Source organism: Panthera uncia, chromosome C2 (assembly GCF_023721935.1).
Source record: "Panthera uncia isolate 11264 chromosome C2, Puncia_PCG_1.0, whole genome shotgun sequence".
In the NCBI taxonomy this organism is placed as follows: domain Eukaryota; kingdom Metazoa; phylum Chordata; class Mammalia; order Carnivora; family Felidae; genus Panthera; species Panthera uncia.
Window position 1 is genome coordinate 112,427,071 of NC_064810.1, and position 15,729 is coordinate 112,442,799.

At 39.2% G+C, this 15,729-nt stretch overlaps 1 protein-coding gene across 5 annotated transcripts in view; it reads left to right on the plus strand.

Moving 5' to 3' along the window:
• The first annotated feature begins 484 nt into the window (after positions 1-484).
• LOC125921933 (ceruloplasmin) overlaps positions 485-15,729 on the plus strand; it is a 69,063-nt gene continuing 53,818 nt past the window's right edge. For 4 of the 5 annotated variants that reach the window (XR_007457538.1, XM_049629694.1, XM_049629695.1 and 1 more), the window contains exons 1-4: positions 485-917; positions 7,958-8,205; positions 10,175-10,387; positions 11,291-11,464. Coding sequence is in view for 4 of the 5 variants with exons in the window: in XM_049629694.1 (XP_049485651.1) it covers positions 772-917; positions 7,958-8,205; positions 10,175-10,387; positions 11,291-11,464 (781 nt within the window). In the remaining variant the exon portion in view is untranslated. The remainder of the gene's footprint in view (positions 918-7,957; positions 8,206-10,174; positions 10,388-11,290; positions 11,465-15,729) is intronic. The other variant, XM_049629697.1, reaches the window with a different exon arrangement.

Here is a 15,729-nt window from a genome sequence, read left to right on the forward strand (position 1 = left end):
CAACCAGGATTTTCTGTTAATAAACTTGTATTCACTTAGGGTAATAAACCCCTATTTACTAAGACCAACCTTTGCCTTTGAAAACAGATCTACTTATGTCTGCTTTCTTTAATGATAAAACAGAATTATCACCCCCTGTTATGCTCTGCTAGTTATTTTGCATATAGTAATGCAGAATAATTTGGCAAACTTTCTATGCAGATGTGTTAAGAGCATACAAAATAGATAAATCCTTCACAATAAGATTCTTATTGTGGGATACTTAAATTTGGCATGCTAAATATCGTACTTCATCTCATCAAGTTGCAATCAAGTATTGTTAGCCATTTCAAAAGTAAAGAGTGACACATTTTAATCCATTTTGCCTAATTTCCTCATGATTTATTAACAGTTCACTGCGAGCAGGGCACTGTACTGTGGCATATTGTTCGAGGAACAAAGGGAGCATTTAGAGATGATTTTTGCCCTCCTGGAATTTACACAACAAATGGAGGAAAGCAGAGTTATGCACACTCTAGCGGCTCCAACAATAACTGTTGGCTTTTTTATTTGTAATCAGAGAAGCCTGGCAACAGAAACCTTTTTTTTCCCCCTGGGCTTACGAGAACTGAGCCGAAGTGGGAAACGTTATTTGCTTTTACGAAACAATTTACTTTTGTGCAACCTGAAGATGTGTCAATCAAGCAAATAAAGGAAGAAAGCCTTATTTATAAAATTGCCTGCTTCTGATTTCACTTTGTTGCTTCTCAGGCTCCACGAGGGAAAAAAAAAATGAAGATTTTGCTGCTGGGTCTTTTTCTACTTTTATATAGTAACTCAGCCTGGGCGAAAGAGAAACATTACTACATTGGGATTATCGAAACAACTTGGAACTATGCGCCTGACAATGGGGAAAAGAGACTAATTTCAGTTGACAGGTAAGTCACTATTTTTATTGTGTACAGACCAAATTTATAAGTTATCAATTAAAAAATAAAGGGAAGAAGATAAAATGTTTTATTAATTTGTTGTATATGGAAACTGCAAAATGTGGACTTGAAATCCGGGAAACTAATAAAACTCCTCTAAATTCCTGGGCACGTTTTGGTGGGGGTGGGGTGGGAAGGCTGCTCGACTGATTTCCCCTTGGTCCTGGGGGATCTGTGTGGGCTTATTACCTCCTCCGGTCGATGTTGCATCTTTCATCAGGGTTCGGTCTTCTTGTCTGTTTGTGCAGAAGTACTTTAATTTAAATAACAACAGTACAAAATGTTATGTTGATTATACCACTTATTGATTATTAGCAGGTAAGACTAAAATGATTTTTAATCCTTTAAAACATCATTTATAGAAATCAAATACAATTTTAATAACCATGACTGTGCTTAAGACTTGTTAGTTGACTCGCAGTTAATTAAGTTTCTCTCTCTCAGCGTTAGCATGCTAATCTGGAAAATGGCGATCACAAAACTACCTCATCGGGTTCTTTGAAGAGTGGGTACAGGTAAAGCTCTTAGTACAGTGCGAGGTACATCAGACATGCACAAAATATGTGAGATAGCTATTGTGATGCTCTCCCCCCCGTCAAAAAAAACTCTGTAACTTAAATGTTTTCGTGTTTCAGGTGAAAGCCCTCTTATTTCAAGCAATAGTCAGCATACAATATAGAAAAGCATGAGTATAGCTCTTGATGTTTTTATAATGAAGTTTATACTGAGGTCATCAGTCTTAATAATGCCAATTAAACATTTGTCACCAAACCCCATGTTTACTACTTTTAAAAATGCATTTTAGGGTTGCCTAGGTGGATCAGTCAGTTGAGCATTCAACTTCAGCCCAGGTGGTGATCTCGTGGTTCATGAGTTCCAGCCCTGCATCAGGCTCTGAGCTGTCAGTACAGAGCCCAACGTGGGGCTCGAACTCACAGACCGTGAGATCATGACCTGAGCCGAAGTCGGACGCTTAACCGACTGAGCCACCCAGGCGCCCCACATTACAAAATTTTTTAAAATGCATTTTAATGCTGATAAAGCATAAATGAACCCAATGACAATCAGCTGCTAAGATTATATCTTTAAAAATAGCTAAACAAGTATGCCAATCTTCATAATTGTTGGTTCTATTGATGGGTATATGCTATTCTCATTCATTTTATGTATGTTTGACATTTTTCACAGTAAAAAATAAATACATATCTGCTAATAATATCTGTTAAATTATTAATTTAGTAATATACAGTAAGCAAAGTTTCTGACCTAAAAATAACTGATTGTAAACAAAACTAATACATCCTACAATATTTTTTTTTTAAACCTGGTTTTGAGGTAGTATTCTCTTCTTAGGAATAGGATCTATTTTCATGACTTCACCAAATTATTTTGTATGAATGCAAGATTTTCCCTGATTAAATACAATGTAAATTATACATGGTTTCTATAGGGAAACAAGACACATTAAAAAAAAAAAAAAGTCTGCTTTACTCCAAGCCCCCATCCACCATTCTTCTGCTATTACTCATGATTAAAAATCAAATCAGCTTTACTGAGCATAAGCGAAGTGCAAGACATTGCTCCAAGCATGCTTTAATGAAGAAGTCTGTAATACCAGAAGGTAGAGAAGACAGAAGAGAGAGGGAGTTTAAGAACGGGGCCGGGAGGGACGCCTCGGTGGTTCAGTCGGTTAAGCATCCGGCTTCGGCTCAGGTCATGATCTCACAGTTTGTGAGTTGGGGTCCTGAGTGAGTTCCAGCCTCGTGTCGGGCTCTGCGCTGATAGTACAGAACGTGGAGCCAGCTTCACATTCTGTGTCTCTCTCGCTGCCCCTCCCCTACTTGTGGTCGCTCTCTGTCTTTCTCTCTCAAAAATAAATAAACATAAAAAAATTTTTTTTAAAGAATGGGGAGGGGAAGTGGGGGTCAGAGGATTCCTTTGGTTTTAAATATTCTTGTGTCTTGTGTGTGTTTAGGGAGGTTTTGCAACATTGGTTTGATCATCCGTGGCTTCAAGGACAGCCTAGAATCTTTGGACTCTAGATGGCGCTGCTCACTCTGCCTGTGATTTTTTTTTTTTTTCAATTACATCTAACTGTGACTGTTGAACACAGATTCAGCAATTTCGCCAACACTATGCTAAACTTTTTGTATACATGAGTTTAGGTAGCAACTTGTTTCTCCCTTCTTTGTGTCTGATTACCAGCATGTCCAGAGGTTTTAGTTTCTTCGGGCTGCTATAGCAAAATACCACAGAAGAATACAGAAATGTATTTTGCAGTTTTAGAGGCTGAGAAATTCAAAGTCAAGGTACCAAGCATGGCCATGTTCTAGTAAGAGCTCTCTTCCTGGTTAGTCCTGGTTATAGTAGCCTATTCACTGTGTCCTCACATGGTAGAAGAAGCTACAAATCTCTCTGGAGCATGTTTTATAAGGCCCTAATCCCATGTATGAGGGCTCCATGTTTATGACCTAAGTGCATCCCAAAGGCCCCATCTCCTAATCCACCATGTTAGAGGTGGCCCTAAACCTCCAGAACCTGTCCGTATGGTGAGCGAATACTCTATGATCTGTGTTATATTCAGTGGTGTAGTTGACTTTAAAATAGGGAGATGATCTGGGTGGGCCTAATCTAAACCAAAGAATTCTCTAGAAGAAGGAGAGAAAGAAGAAAAGAGATTTGAGGTGATTCAACAAACTGCTGCTAACTTGAAGACAGAAGACGCCACATGAGAAGGAATACAGGTGGCCCTGAGGAGGCGGGTGAGGTCCTTGGCTTACAGCTGGCCAGGAAGTGGGGATTTCAATCCTACTATCACAGTGAGCTGAATTCTGCCAATAACCTGAATGAGCTTGGAAGCAGATTTCTCCAGGTCCTCCAGATGAGTGCTCAGACCAGCCAACACCTTGATGTCAGCCTTGTGATAACCTGAGGGGAGAAGATAGTCATGCCATGCCAGACTTCTGACCCACTGAGCTGTGAAACAATCAGTGGGTGTTCTTTTAAGCTACTATGTGACAATTTGTTATTTGGCAATGGAAAACTAATGTCCTGTGTCTCAACCGATGAAGATAAGAATCCAGAAACTTTTCCCATTACCGACATTTCAGTAATCAAGTCTAAACATAAGCCAAGACCATTCAAGTACATTCTGAATTTATGGGAAGATGTAACTTTATTATCATCTTACTGAGTCAGTAAAATTTTTTTAATTCCACTACCATTAAAAACTCACTTCTGAGTCTGAATCTGCCAGAAATTATAAGAGTTGGCTATAGGATTCTAGAAGATGGGGGGATAAAAAGGTGGGATATGATTACTGAGAGGGAGACAATATCTTTGTAATGAATAGAAAAGACCATGTTACAATTGTCAACAGAAGGATCTACAATTAACGTGAATGATTTGCTTGATTCAAAGAACAACTATAATAGATTCTTTTGACTGAATAACTGGCAAACTTACTGCAAACTTCCAGTAACTGACCCTAGTCCCCACACTATGTTCTTGAAATTAATGTTTATTTTGAGAGACGGAGAGCGCAAGTGGGGGAGGGGCAGAGAGCAAGGAGGACAGAGGGGTTCTGCGCTGAGAGCAGTGAGCCTGATGTGGGGCTTGAACTCACAAACTGTGAGCTAATGAGTTGAAGTCTGACACTCAACTGACTGAGTCACCCAGGTGCCCTTGAAATTAAATAGACACCTCCTAATGACCCTTTGATGTTCCTTTGTAGACAGCACATAATCAAATAGACCTCCCCCAAAGTATCACATGATGTGAAATATTTCCCAATTTTGTCAAGAGTTCATTTTGTTTAAAAAAAAAAAAAGATGGGAAACATTTTGCATACTGCCGTGTATATAAAAGCAATTCCAAATGTTAAAAACTCTGAATGTAACTTCAGATCAACTACTTTAAAAGCAATTCTTGCCTCCCCCAAATCTCTGTGTACAAAGAGTGAGCCCTGAAGATTGGGCAATGCTTGTCCTGTTTCAGGAGGTGATTAATATGGGATAAATGTGCAGTGAAGGCATTCTGGCAAAGCCCACTGAATTTTATTGGAACAGGACGTGACATATTCCCAAATGTTTCAGAGTCATGTTCAGAAAGTATCTATACACACTGTATTGAATGAAGCCTTAAGAATTTGAGGGCTGGGCGCCTGGGAGGCTTATTCGGTTGAACCTCTGACTTCGGTTCAGGTCATGATCTCACGGTTCATGAGTTCAAGCCCCACCTTAGGCTCTGCACTTACAGTGCAGTGTCTGCTTGGAATTCTCTCTCTCTCCCTCTCTCTGTCCCTCCCCCGCTTGTACACACACTCTCTCTCTCTCTCAAAAATAAATAAATACACTTTTAAAAATTCAATAAAAAAGAATTTGAGGGCTATTTTAAAACTTTGACCTATGTAAAATGTGTATCAACAGGGCATTTTAGAACAAAGATTAGAATCTCTATTTAAATATCACCAGGAGGGGCACCTGGGTGGCTCAGTCAGTTAAGCATCTAACTTTGGCTCAGGTCATGATCTCACGGTTTGTGGCCTCTCACCCTGCGTCAGACTCTGTGCTGACAGCTCAGAGCCTGGAGCCTGCTTCAGGGTCTGTGTCTCACTCTCTCTCTCTCTCTCTCTCTGCCCCTGCCCCACTCACATTCTGTCTCTCTCCCTCTCTCTCAAAAATAAACGTTAAAACAAATTTAAATTAAAAAAAAATCACCAGGACTCATCTCCTAGCAATAAGAGATGCTGGAGAAAAGTTACCCTCAGATGTGAATGGGCCTAAGACTGAGCGGGCCAGGGTCGTCTGGTGACAAGAGAGGAATTCTGTCTTTGCACTGTGAGCTTTGCTACAGCCGTATGCCAGACTAACACTGTACTCTTGCTAACCTCCTTGCAGCACTGAGTACTGCAGGAATCTGCTTTCAATCTCAATGGTCTTCAGTGCCTCAGAATTTTGCTGTTGTTAAAACATCCACTTGTTAAGACCATTTCTGTTAATACGAATGCTGCAGCTTTAAAGAATTCACACCCCTGTCCTATTTTCCCGTGCATTTGGATGCCCTTGAAGTCTCTCTGAGCCTTCCTGAATCCATTTTTCTATTTCATTCTAACAAAATGGAAACCACAACAATTAGAAAATGGAACCAACTGAGAGAAATAAAACAAAGGATGCCTCTTCTTTGTTTTTCTAACTTCCAGCTTGGCTCCCTTCCCATCAAAAGGGTTCATTTTTCGGTGAACAATCTGGAATCCTGGAGTTAACACAATCCAGGAAAAGTGGGGTCTTTGGTATGTGGTGCCAACGATGAGATCCTCATGGTCGATGTCCTCTGGTCAGTCCAGTGCGTGGTGCTCTGCTGTTTCCAACACCTGCTGCCACTCAAACAGCCTCCAGGACCACCACTGCCTCCGGCACTCAGGCTTAATCGGATGTCCTCATGCAACTATACCAACAGAGGTCTGGCCGCCACCAGGGTATGGCCTGGAAACAGATCCTGCCACCATTCTGTCTCACAGTCCCAAGAAATCCCACTGCCTCTGGGATTAGGCAGCTCTCTTTTCCTTCACTTTGGAGCCTCCCACTCAGGTTACCCATGAGCCCAGAGCGGCCTGCCTGCAATAGAACACAGCTGGGTGTTTGTTAGAAACTATGAATGTCTGGGCCCTGCCCCAGAGGCAAGCAATCAGAATAAACGGGGCTGGGGCTCAGGAGCTTGCATTTCCTCAAGGGCCTCAGTAGATTCCTACACGCATCAAAATTTAGGAGTTACAGCTCTAGAGTTTTGAAAAACTGGGCCTTTAAACTTTGCAGCAAGGGAAGTCCAGAGCTTCCAGACAAGCCCTCCTCTCGTCTTGAAGAAAAGAAGGAGAAGTATTTCTCACTCTTTCCGAGGAGCTTACAGCTGAGGACACAAAGTTTATTCTTCAGTCAGATCAGCCGGCTCCACAGGAATTAAGAAGAAATGGTGAGGCATCAAAGATCCCTGAGGTGAAAGTCCGCAGCACACACACTCACACGAAGAAGCACAACCCCCAGATCATCAGCTTGAGTGTTAGCAGTTTTTATTCTATCGGAGGAGATCCCATTTGTGGAGGGGCTTGCCAAAGTCCAGGTTTTCGGTGAGTCCTCCTAAATGGGTAGATGGTGTTATTCACCAACAGATCCCAATGAGCTACTTAGAGCCTTCTGTTAAGGACAGCCTAAGAATCACTTTAAAAGTGTGATCACCGAACCCACTTTCTTTCTTCCCTTTTCTTTTCTTCCTTTTTCCACCCACCCCCGCCCCGCACTACAATTTACTTTGCTAACATTTTTAGAAAAGTTTCGAGCAACTACTAATCAGCCACAAAGCAGAATATAAACATTCACTAGTCAAACATTTTCGGTAGCAAGGGATTAAAAGAACATAAGGGTAATTTGCAGCCAAAGGTAATTTTAAAACCCACATACACTGCACACATCAATTCCGATCTTGATTTAGTGCTGCTAAAGGAAATAAAAAATGTAGGATTAGTATAGCATCATTAATTTTATGTATTTAGGAAAACAAAATATATACACACTCTGAAGTCTCAAATATCCGGACTCACTGCTTATAAACTCATTTTCTTCCGGTAGCTGAAAGAGTAATAGGTAAGGTCTTAACTGCTTTACCTGCATTTTACTTTCACTTTGTATTCGACTTCATAATGTTTCTGTATTGTAACATAAAAATCCTGTAGAAAAATAGTCTGGTGAGATACACCATATATTAATGGTGGCTTCACACATGATTTGCTGCTATCACACCTGATGCGGGACGCCTCACATACTTAAAATAGGAGGGTAAGTGCCAGCTCACCTCTTCATTTTTGGAAGCACCCCTACAATAACAGGCAAACACTTGATGTGATATGGTCATTAATTTCTCTTTAATTACATGAGATGTTATAATGTTATCCCCAGAAATGATGGCTTCTGATAGAGTTGTCTTCTTTTCTTTTGCAGGGAACATTCAGATATCTATCTTCAAAATGGCCCAGATAGAATTGGAAGGTTGTATAAGAAGGCCCTTTATGTTCAGTACACAGACAGAACTTTTAGCACAATTATAGAAAAACCTGTCTGGCTGGGGTTTTTAGGCCCTGTTATCAAAGCTGAAACTGAAGATAAAGTTTATGTTCACCTAAAAAACTTTGCCTCTAGGCCCTACACTTTCCATCCACATGGAGTAACTTACCATAAGGAACATGAGGGTAAGTTCAGCTCATAGTCTAGCTGGAATTTCCTCGTAATTTTCAGTAGGAGCACTTTTTTTTTTTTTTAACATCTAAGATTATGGCCTCCCCTCCTGGAGAAGATGTGTAAGTGTGTTACTATGCTGTGTTTCCCTTGGTTGCACTTGCTTGTGTGAAAGAACTCTTGGGTAGACTATACAGTGAGAGGCAGCAAGAGCTGGGACTTCCCTACCAGTGCCTGGCAACTCGCCAGCCAAAGAGAATGAGAGGACTAGGCAATGTGCATGAAGGCCTAGAAAAGGCAAACATCCAGAGGGAAGAAACAGGACTCAAGATAGGGGTTGTCTTAACTCTAAAGTTCCTACATGTGACCATACTGTGGTCATTGTCACGTAGCATCCTAACTCTGGATTAACTCTGTCCTACCTAAGGCAGTCTGAGTAGTCTCTTGCATCAGTCAAATGGTACACATGGCTGGATGACCCCAGAGTCGCATCTGAGATACAATTAATGGAAAGGTCATTTGAATGTAGGACTTAGAAACCTTAAAGATGGTACAGGAAGAACAAAGAATAGGTTTGGTGTCTGTGATATCATTTTTAGTACTTGTTGATGATAATGATAAAAAGAGGTGGGGTTTTGTTATGGATAAGAGCGAGGACTTTGAAAGTAATAGACAAAGCTTCAAGTGCAGCCTTGTCTTTCACTGGCTGAATAATGATCTCAGCTAAGTTACTTAAATTCTCTATGCTTCAGTTTCCTCATATATAAAATAGGGACAATGATGTACATGGTAATAGCTCAATGAATGTCAGGCATTATCATAAGCAAAAATGCGGAGACCATGTTAATTGAAATTATAAGGATTAAGTTTGGAAATTAAGATAAAATTAGAGCTTTAAAATTATTAGTTTTCTTTTTTACAGAGGCTTTGCTTTAGAGGGTGAATGTTTTGACCATATATTTTTATTTGTTTTTCTGAAACAAACAGTTACATTCATAGCTTAGAGGCTGACTGCCATCTTATTTCTTTTTTACAAATTCATGGCATAGTAGGGTATTAATCATTTTTAAGGCATGATAGTTATATTGTCTTCATGTTAAAGGAAAAAACAGTTCTTATCCTTTAGAGGTATATATTCAAGTATTTATTAGTGAAATGATATGATGCCTGGGATTTGCTTTACAATTAATTCGATGGTGATGGGGTTAAGAGTGGGTGGGGGTGTAGATGAAACAGGATTGGTCTTGAGTTTATCATTATTAAAGCTTGGTTGATGGGTAAATGGAAGTTCATCATATTATTTCCTCAACTTTTACGTATTTTTGGAAATTTCCAAAAGTAAAGGTACAGAATTTTTAAAAATCCATAGTTAGTTCATGGGCGGAAATTTGACATCCTATAAGATGTCTCAAATGATAAGAGAGAGTAGCCATTTTGTTCATACTTCCATACCATGACCCCAGAGCAAAAGTGGTTCTTTACACTGCAAACCAGAAGTCACTATGCTCTATTACTACTCCCTTAAGATTCAGTAAGTATTCAGTAAGTTAAAAAATAACAACCAGGGGCGCCTGGGTGGCTTGGTCGGTTAAGCGTCCGACTTCGGCTCAGGTCATGATCTCACGGTCCATGAGTTCAAGCCCCGCGTCGGGCTCTGTGCTGACAGCTCAGAGCCTGGAGCCTGTTTCAGATTCTGTGTCTCCCTCTCTCTCTGCCCCTCCCCTGTTCATGCTCTGTCTCTCTCTGTCTCAAAAATAAATAAACGTTAAAAAAAAATAACAACCAAATTTTTGGTGAAGCTTCCAGACCCCCTAGTCATTAGCCTCTCACGCTTGTGTGTTCAAATAGGACATCACTACATTCCCAAAGGGGCACATACTACAAGTTGAATACACATTTGCCAAATAAATTAATGGATCATCTATTCTCTCTTTTAAGTTCAAATACATTCACTTTGTAACTTCACTGCGTATTGCTTCTTAGGGGCCATCTATCCTGATAACACCACAGATTTTCACAAAGCAGATGACAAAGTGCATCCTGGTGAGCAGTACACATATGTAATGAACGCCACCCAAGAGCAAAGTCCTGGTGAGGGAGATAGCAATTGTGTGACCAGGATTTACCATTCCCACATTGATGCTCCAAAAGATATCGCCTCAGGACTCATCGGACCTTTAATATTCTGTAAAAAAGGTAAATTTTTTCATTGTTGCTCACAGTGTATGACCAACAGGCAAGAGACAGAGGAGTTTGTTTTTTAACATAGAAGTCAAATCTTCTGTGTTATGACTGAGTAGGTAAGGTTGAGAAGGAGTAAATCTAGATAAAAAGGGGACAAGAACAGGGCAGGAGAAGAAGAAGAAATAAATGGAACAAGTATTCACACCCATTACCACGCTGCAAGAAACATGCTCTCCTGGAAGATAGGTTTGCTGTATCCAGTTTCCAACAGTGGTGTTGAAGAGATGTGTGACTTTACCAGAAGTGGCTCCCTTAGTGGCACTCCATGGTGCTAGATCTGTAGTTATCTGCATTGCGTTGGTAAATATAATATCACAGTAACTATTTCCAGCATCATGAAAAAGACAATGCAGCTCAAGAGCTTGAAATCCAGGGGCATCTGAGTGTCTCAGTCAGTTAAGCATCAGCTCAGGTCTTGATCTCACAGTCATGAGTTCAAGCCACACATTGGGCTCCACACTAGGCATGAAGCCTACTTAAAAAAAAAAAAAAAAAAAAAAAAAAAGAGCTTGAAAGCTAATTCTCACTTGAACAATAATGAGTTACCTTCAAAGACTTATTGTCTTAGTTTGTGGATGTATGCACCAGAAGATATACACACAACTTTGAATTCCAACCTTCTCATTTGCCAAAAAAGCATTGAATAGTTACGTGGTCAATGGGCATCCAGATATATGAGTATCTGTAAGCTCAGAATACTGAACATAAAGTTTCCTGGTGTTTCCATCTGTAAAACAGAAGTGACAAATCCAGATTGGGGGTGTATTAGAAAAGTAAAATTTTAAAGCTATAAATCACCTGCTAAAAATACATGCTAAAGAGTAACTTCTACTAAAATAGTAATTTTCACTTCAGATTCTCTGGATCAAGAAAAAGAAAAAAATATTGACCAAGAATTTGTGCTGATGTTTTCTGTGGTGGATGAAAATCTCAGCTGGTACCTATATGACAACATTAAAACCTACTGCTCTGAACCAGAGAAAGTTGAGGAAGATAACGAAGATTTCCAAGAGAGTAACAGGATGTATTGTAAGATTACAGAAAGCGTGTTAACTTAATCTTATTTTTCTTGATCCATTAAGTCTGCTAGATCTATTCCTTCACATGAATAAGTAGTGTGTTTCTAATCTCTGGCCCTGATAAGAAAGCTTATTAAACCTGCAACTTCATATTTAGCTAAACAGATCAAATCAAAACTCTGTGCCAGGTAAAACTGGATACACCAAATTGTTCCCAAACTAATAAGGAGAAAACATCATCAATTTTGGTTTAATGTATACGTATGTTATATTTATTTATATGTTTGTTTATTCTCCAAACTCATTCTAAAATTTATTTGAGGCTGCCTACAATTATTAAACTAAATGCTGAAAATTATCTTTATATCATAAAGCATTGAACTATACTTAAGATAGCTCAAACTACAGTTCTAAAAGGTATTTCTTTTATATATACATTGTCCCTCTGCATCATTTTTTTTTCTATCTTTTAATTCACTTTATTTCTTCTAGAAATGCTTTCTTTACTGCCTAGGCTCCTCCTTAATTCTCAGACTCAAAATAATGAGCTTAGTAAGGTTGTCTATCACTCAGAATTTGCATAAGAAATTAAATCTCTTAACACCAACTAGACCAATAAGTATGGCTTTTTGTTTGTTTGTATTCAGCTTCTTCAAAATTACCTTTACTCAGAAACCGAGAATACAAAAAAAAACTACCAAAGCAGAAAAACTAACAAAGTGCAGATTTTTCCCCCCAACTTTTGTTTATTTCTGGCTGGAAGATCCCCTTTCTATACTTCAATCCTGCCTTTGTTATGCACTAACAAAATAGATGTTAGAAAAAGATACTCAAGGTCTAGTCTGGATAGGTCTGGTCATACCTCTGTTGTATCACATACATTCATGGTGTTTCCCAGAACCAATTTCTATCTTATCTCTAGGACCACCCAGTTTGAATAGTGATCCTAGGTTTCTTTATTTTATTTTTATTTTTTTATATGAAACTTATTGTCAAATTGGTTTCCATACAACACCCAGTGCTCATCCCAACAGGTGCCCTCCTCAATGCCCATCACCCACTTTCCCCTCCCTCCTACCCCCCATCAACCCTCAGTTTATTCTCAGTTTTTAAGAGTCTCTGATGATTTGCCTCCTTCCCTCTCTGTAACTTTTTTTCCCCCTTCCCCTCCCCCATGGTCTTCTGTTAAGTTTCTCAGTATCAACATAAGAGTGAAAACATATGGTATCTGTCTTTCTCTGTATGGCTTATTTCACTTAGCATCACACTCTCCAGTTCCATCCACGTTGCTACAAAGGGCCATGTTTCATTCTTTCTCATTGCCATGTAGTATTCCATTGTATATACAAACCACAATTTCTTTATCCATTCATCAGTTGATGGACATTTAGGCTCTTTCTATAATTTGGCTATTGTTGAGAGTGCTGCTATAAACATTGGGGTACAAGTGGTCCTATGCATCAGCACTCCTGTATCCCTTGGGTAAATTCCTAGAAGTGCTATTGTTGGGTCATAGGGTAGATCTATTCTTAATTTTTTGAGGAACCTCCACACTGTTTTCCAGAGTGGCTGCACCAGTCTGCATTCCCACCAACAGTGCAAGAGGGTTCCCGTTTCTCCACATCCTCTCCAGCATCTATAGTCTCCTGATTTGTTCATTTTAGCCACTCTGACCGGCATGAGGTGATATCTCAGTGTGGTTTTGGTTTGTATTTCCCTGATGAGGAGTGACATTGAGCATCTTTTCATGTGCCTGTTGGCCATCTGGATGTCTTCTTTAGAGAAGTATCAATTCATGTCTTCTGTCCATTTCTTCACTGGATTATTTGTTTTTTTGGGTATGGAGTTTGGTGAGTTGTTCATAGATTTTGGATACTAGCCCTTTGTCTAATATGTCATTTGCAAATATCTTTTCCCATTCCGTTGGTTGCCTTTTAGTTTTGTTGATTGTTTCCTTTGCCATGCCGAAGCTTTTTATCTTCATGAGGTCCCAATAGTTCACTTTTGCTTTTAATTCCCTTGCCTTTGGGGATGTGTCAAGTAAGAAATTGCTGCGGCTGATGTCAGAGAGGTTTTTTCCTGCTTTATCCTCTAGGGTTTTGATGGTTTTCTGTCTCACATTCAGGTCCTTTATCCACTTTGAGTTTATTTTTGTGAATGGTGAATGGTCTTCTGCATGTTGCTGTCCAGTTCTCCCAGCACCATTTGTTAAAGAGACTGTCTTTCCACTGGATATTCTTTCCTGCTTTGTCAAAGACTAGTTGGCCCTACTTTTGTGGGTCCAATTCTGGAGTCTCTATTCCATTGGTCTATGTGTCTGTTTTTGTGCCAATACCATGCTGTCTTGATGATGACAGCTTTGTAGTAGAGGCTAAAGTCTGGGATTGTGATGCCTCCTGCTTTGGTCTTCTTCTTCAAAATTACTTTGGCTATTCGGGGCCTTTTGTGGTTCTGTATGAATTTTAGGATTGCTTGTTCTAGCTTCAAGAAGAATGCTGGTGCAATTTTGATTGGGATTGCATTGAATGTGTAGATAGCTTTGGGTAGTATTGACATTTCAACAATATTTATTCTTACAACCCATGAGCACAGAATGTTGTTCTATTTCTTTGTATCTTCTTCAGTTTCCTTCATAAGCTTTCTATAGTTTTCAGCATACAGATCTTTTACATCTTTGGTTAGGTTTATTGCTAGGTATTTTATGCTTCTTGGTGTAGTTGTGAATGGGATCAGTTTCTTTATTTATCTTTCTGTTGCTCCGTTATTAGTGTATGAGAATGCAACTGATTTCTGCACATTGATTTTATATCCTGCGACTTTGCTGAATTCATGTATCAGTTCTAGCAGACTTTTGGTGGAGTCTATCGGGTTTTCCATGTCATCTACATGGAATATCATGCAAAAAGTGAAAGCTTGACTTCATCTTTGCCAATTTTGATGCCTTTGATTTCCTTTTTTTGTCTGATTGCTGATGCTAGCACTTCCAGCACTATGTTAAACAACAGTGGTGAGAGTGGACATCCCTGTCGTGTTCCTAATCTCAGGGGGAAAGCTCTCAGTTTTTCCCCATTGAGGATGATATTAGCTGTGGGCTTTTCATAAATGGCTTTTATGATGTTTAAGTATGTTCCTTCTATCCCAACTTTCTCAAGGGTCTTTATTAAGAAAGAATGCTGAATTTTGTCAAATGCTTTTTCTGCATCGATTGACAGGATCATATGGTTCTTATCTTTTCTTTTATTAATGTGATGTATCACATTGATGGATTTGCGAATATTAAACCAGCCCGGCAGCCCAGGAATGAATCCCACTAGATCATGGTGAATAATTCTTTTTATATGCTGTTGAATTCAATTTGCTAGTATCTTATTGAGAATTTTTTCATCCATATTCATCAGGGATATTGGTCTGTAGTTCTCTTTTTCTGCTGGGTCTCTGTCTGGTTTGGGAATCAAAGTAATGCTGGCTTCATAGAATGAGTCTGGAAGTTTTCCTTCTCTTTCTATTTTTGGAACAGCTGGAGAAGGATAGGTATTATCTCTGCTTTAAATGTCTGGTAGAATTCCCCTGGGAAACCATCTGGTCCTGGACTCTTATTTGTTGGGAGATTTTTGATAACTGATTCAATTTCTTCGCTGGTTATGGGTCTGTTCAAATTTTCTATTTCTTCCTGTTTGAGTTTTGGAAGTGTGTGGGTGCTTAGGAATTTGTCCATTTCTTCCAGGTTGTCCAGTTTGTTGGCATATAATTTTTAATGTTATTCCCTGACAATTTCTTGTATTTCTGAGGGATTGGTTGTAATAATTCCATTTTCATACATGATTTTATCTATTTGGGTCCTCTCCCTTTTCTTTTTGAGAAGCCTGGCTAGAGGTTTATCAATTTTGTTTATTTTTTCAAAAAACCAACTCTTGGTTTCATTGATCTGCTCTACAGCTTTTTAGATTCTATATTGTTTGTTTCTGCTCTGATCTTTATTATTTCTCTTCTGGGTTTGGGGTGTCTTTGCTGTTCTGCTTCTATTTCCTTTAGGTGTGCTGTTAGATTTTGTATTTGAGATTTTTCTTGTTTCTTGAGATAGGCCTGGATTGCAATGTATTTTCCTCTCAGGACTGCCTTTGCTGTGTCCCAAAGCATTTGGGTTGTTGTATTTTCATTTTCGTTTGTTTCCATATATTTTTAAATTTCTTCTCTAATTGTCTGGTTGACCCACTCTTCTTTAGTAGGGTGTTCTTTAACCTCCATGCTTTTGGAGGTTTTCCAGACTTTTTCCTG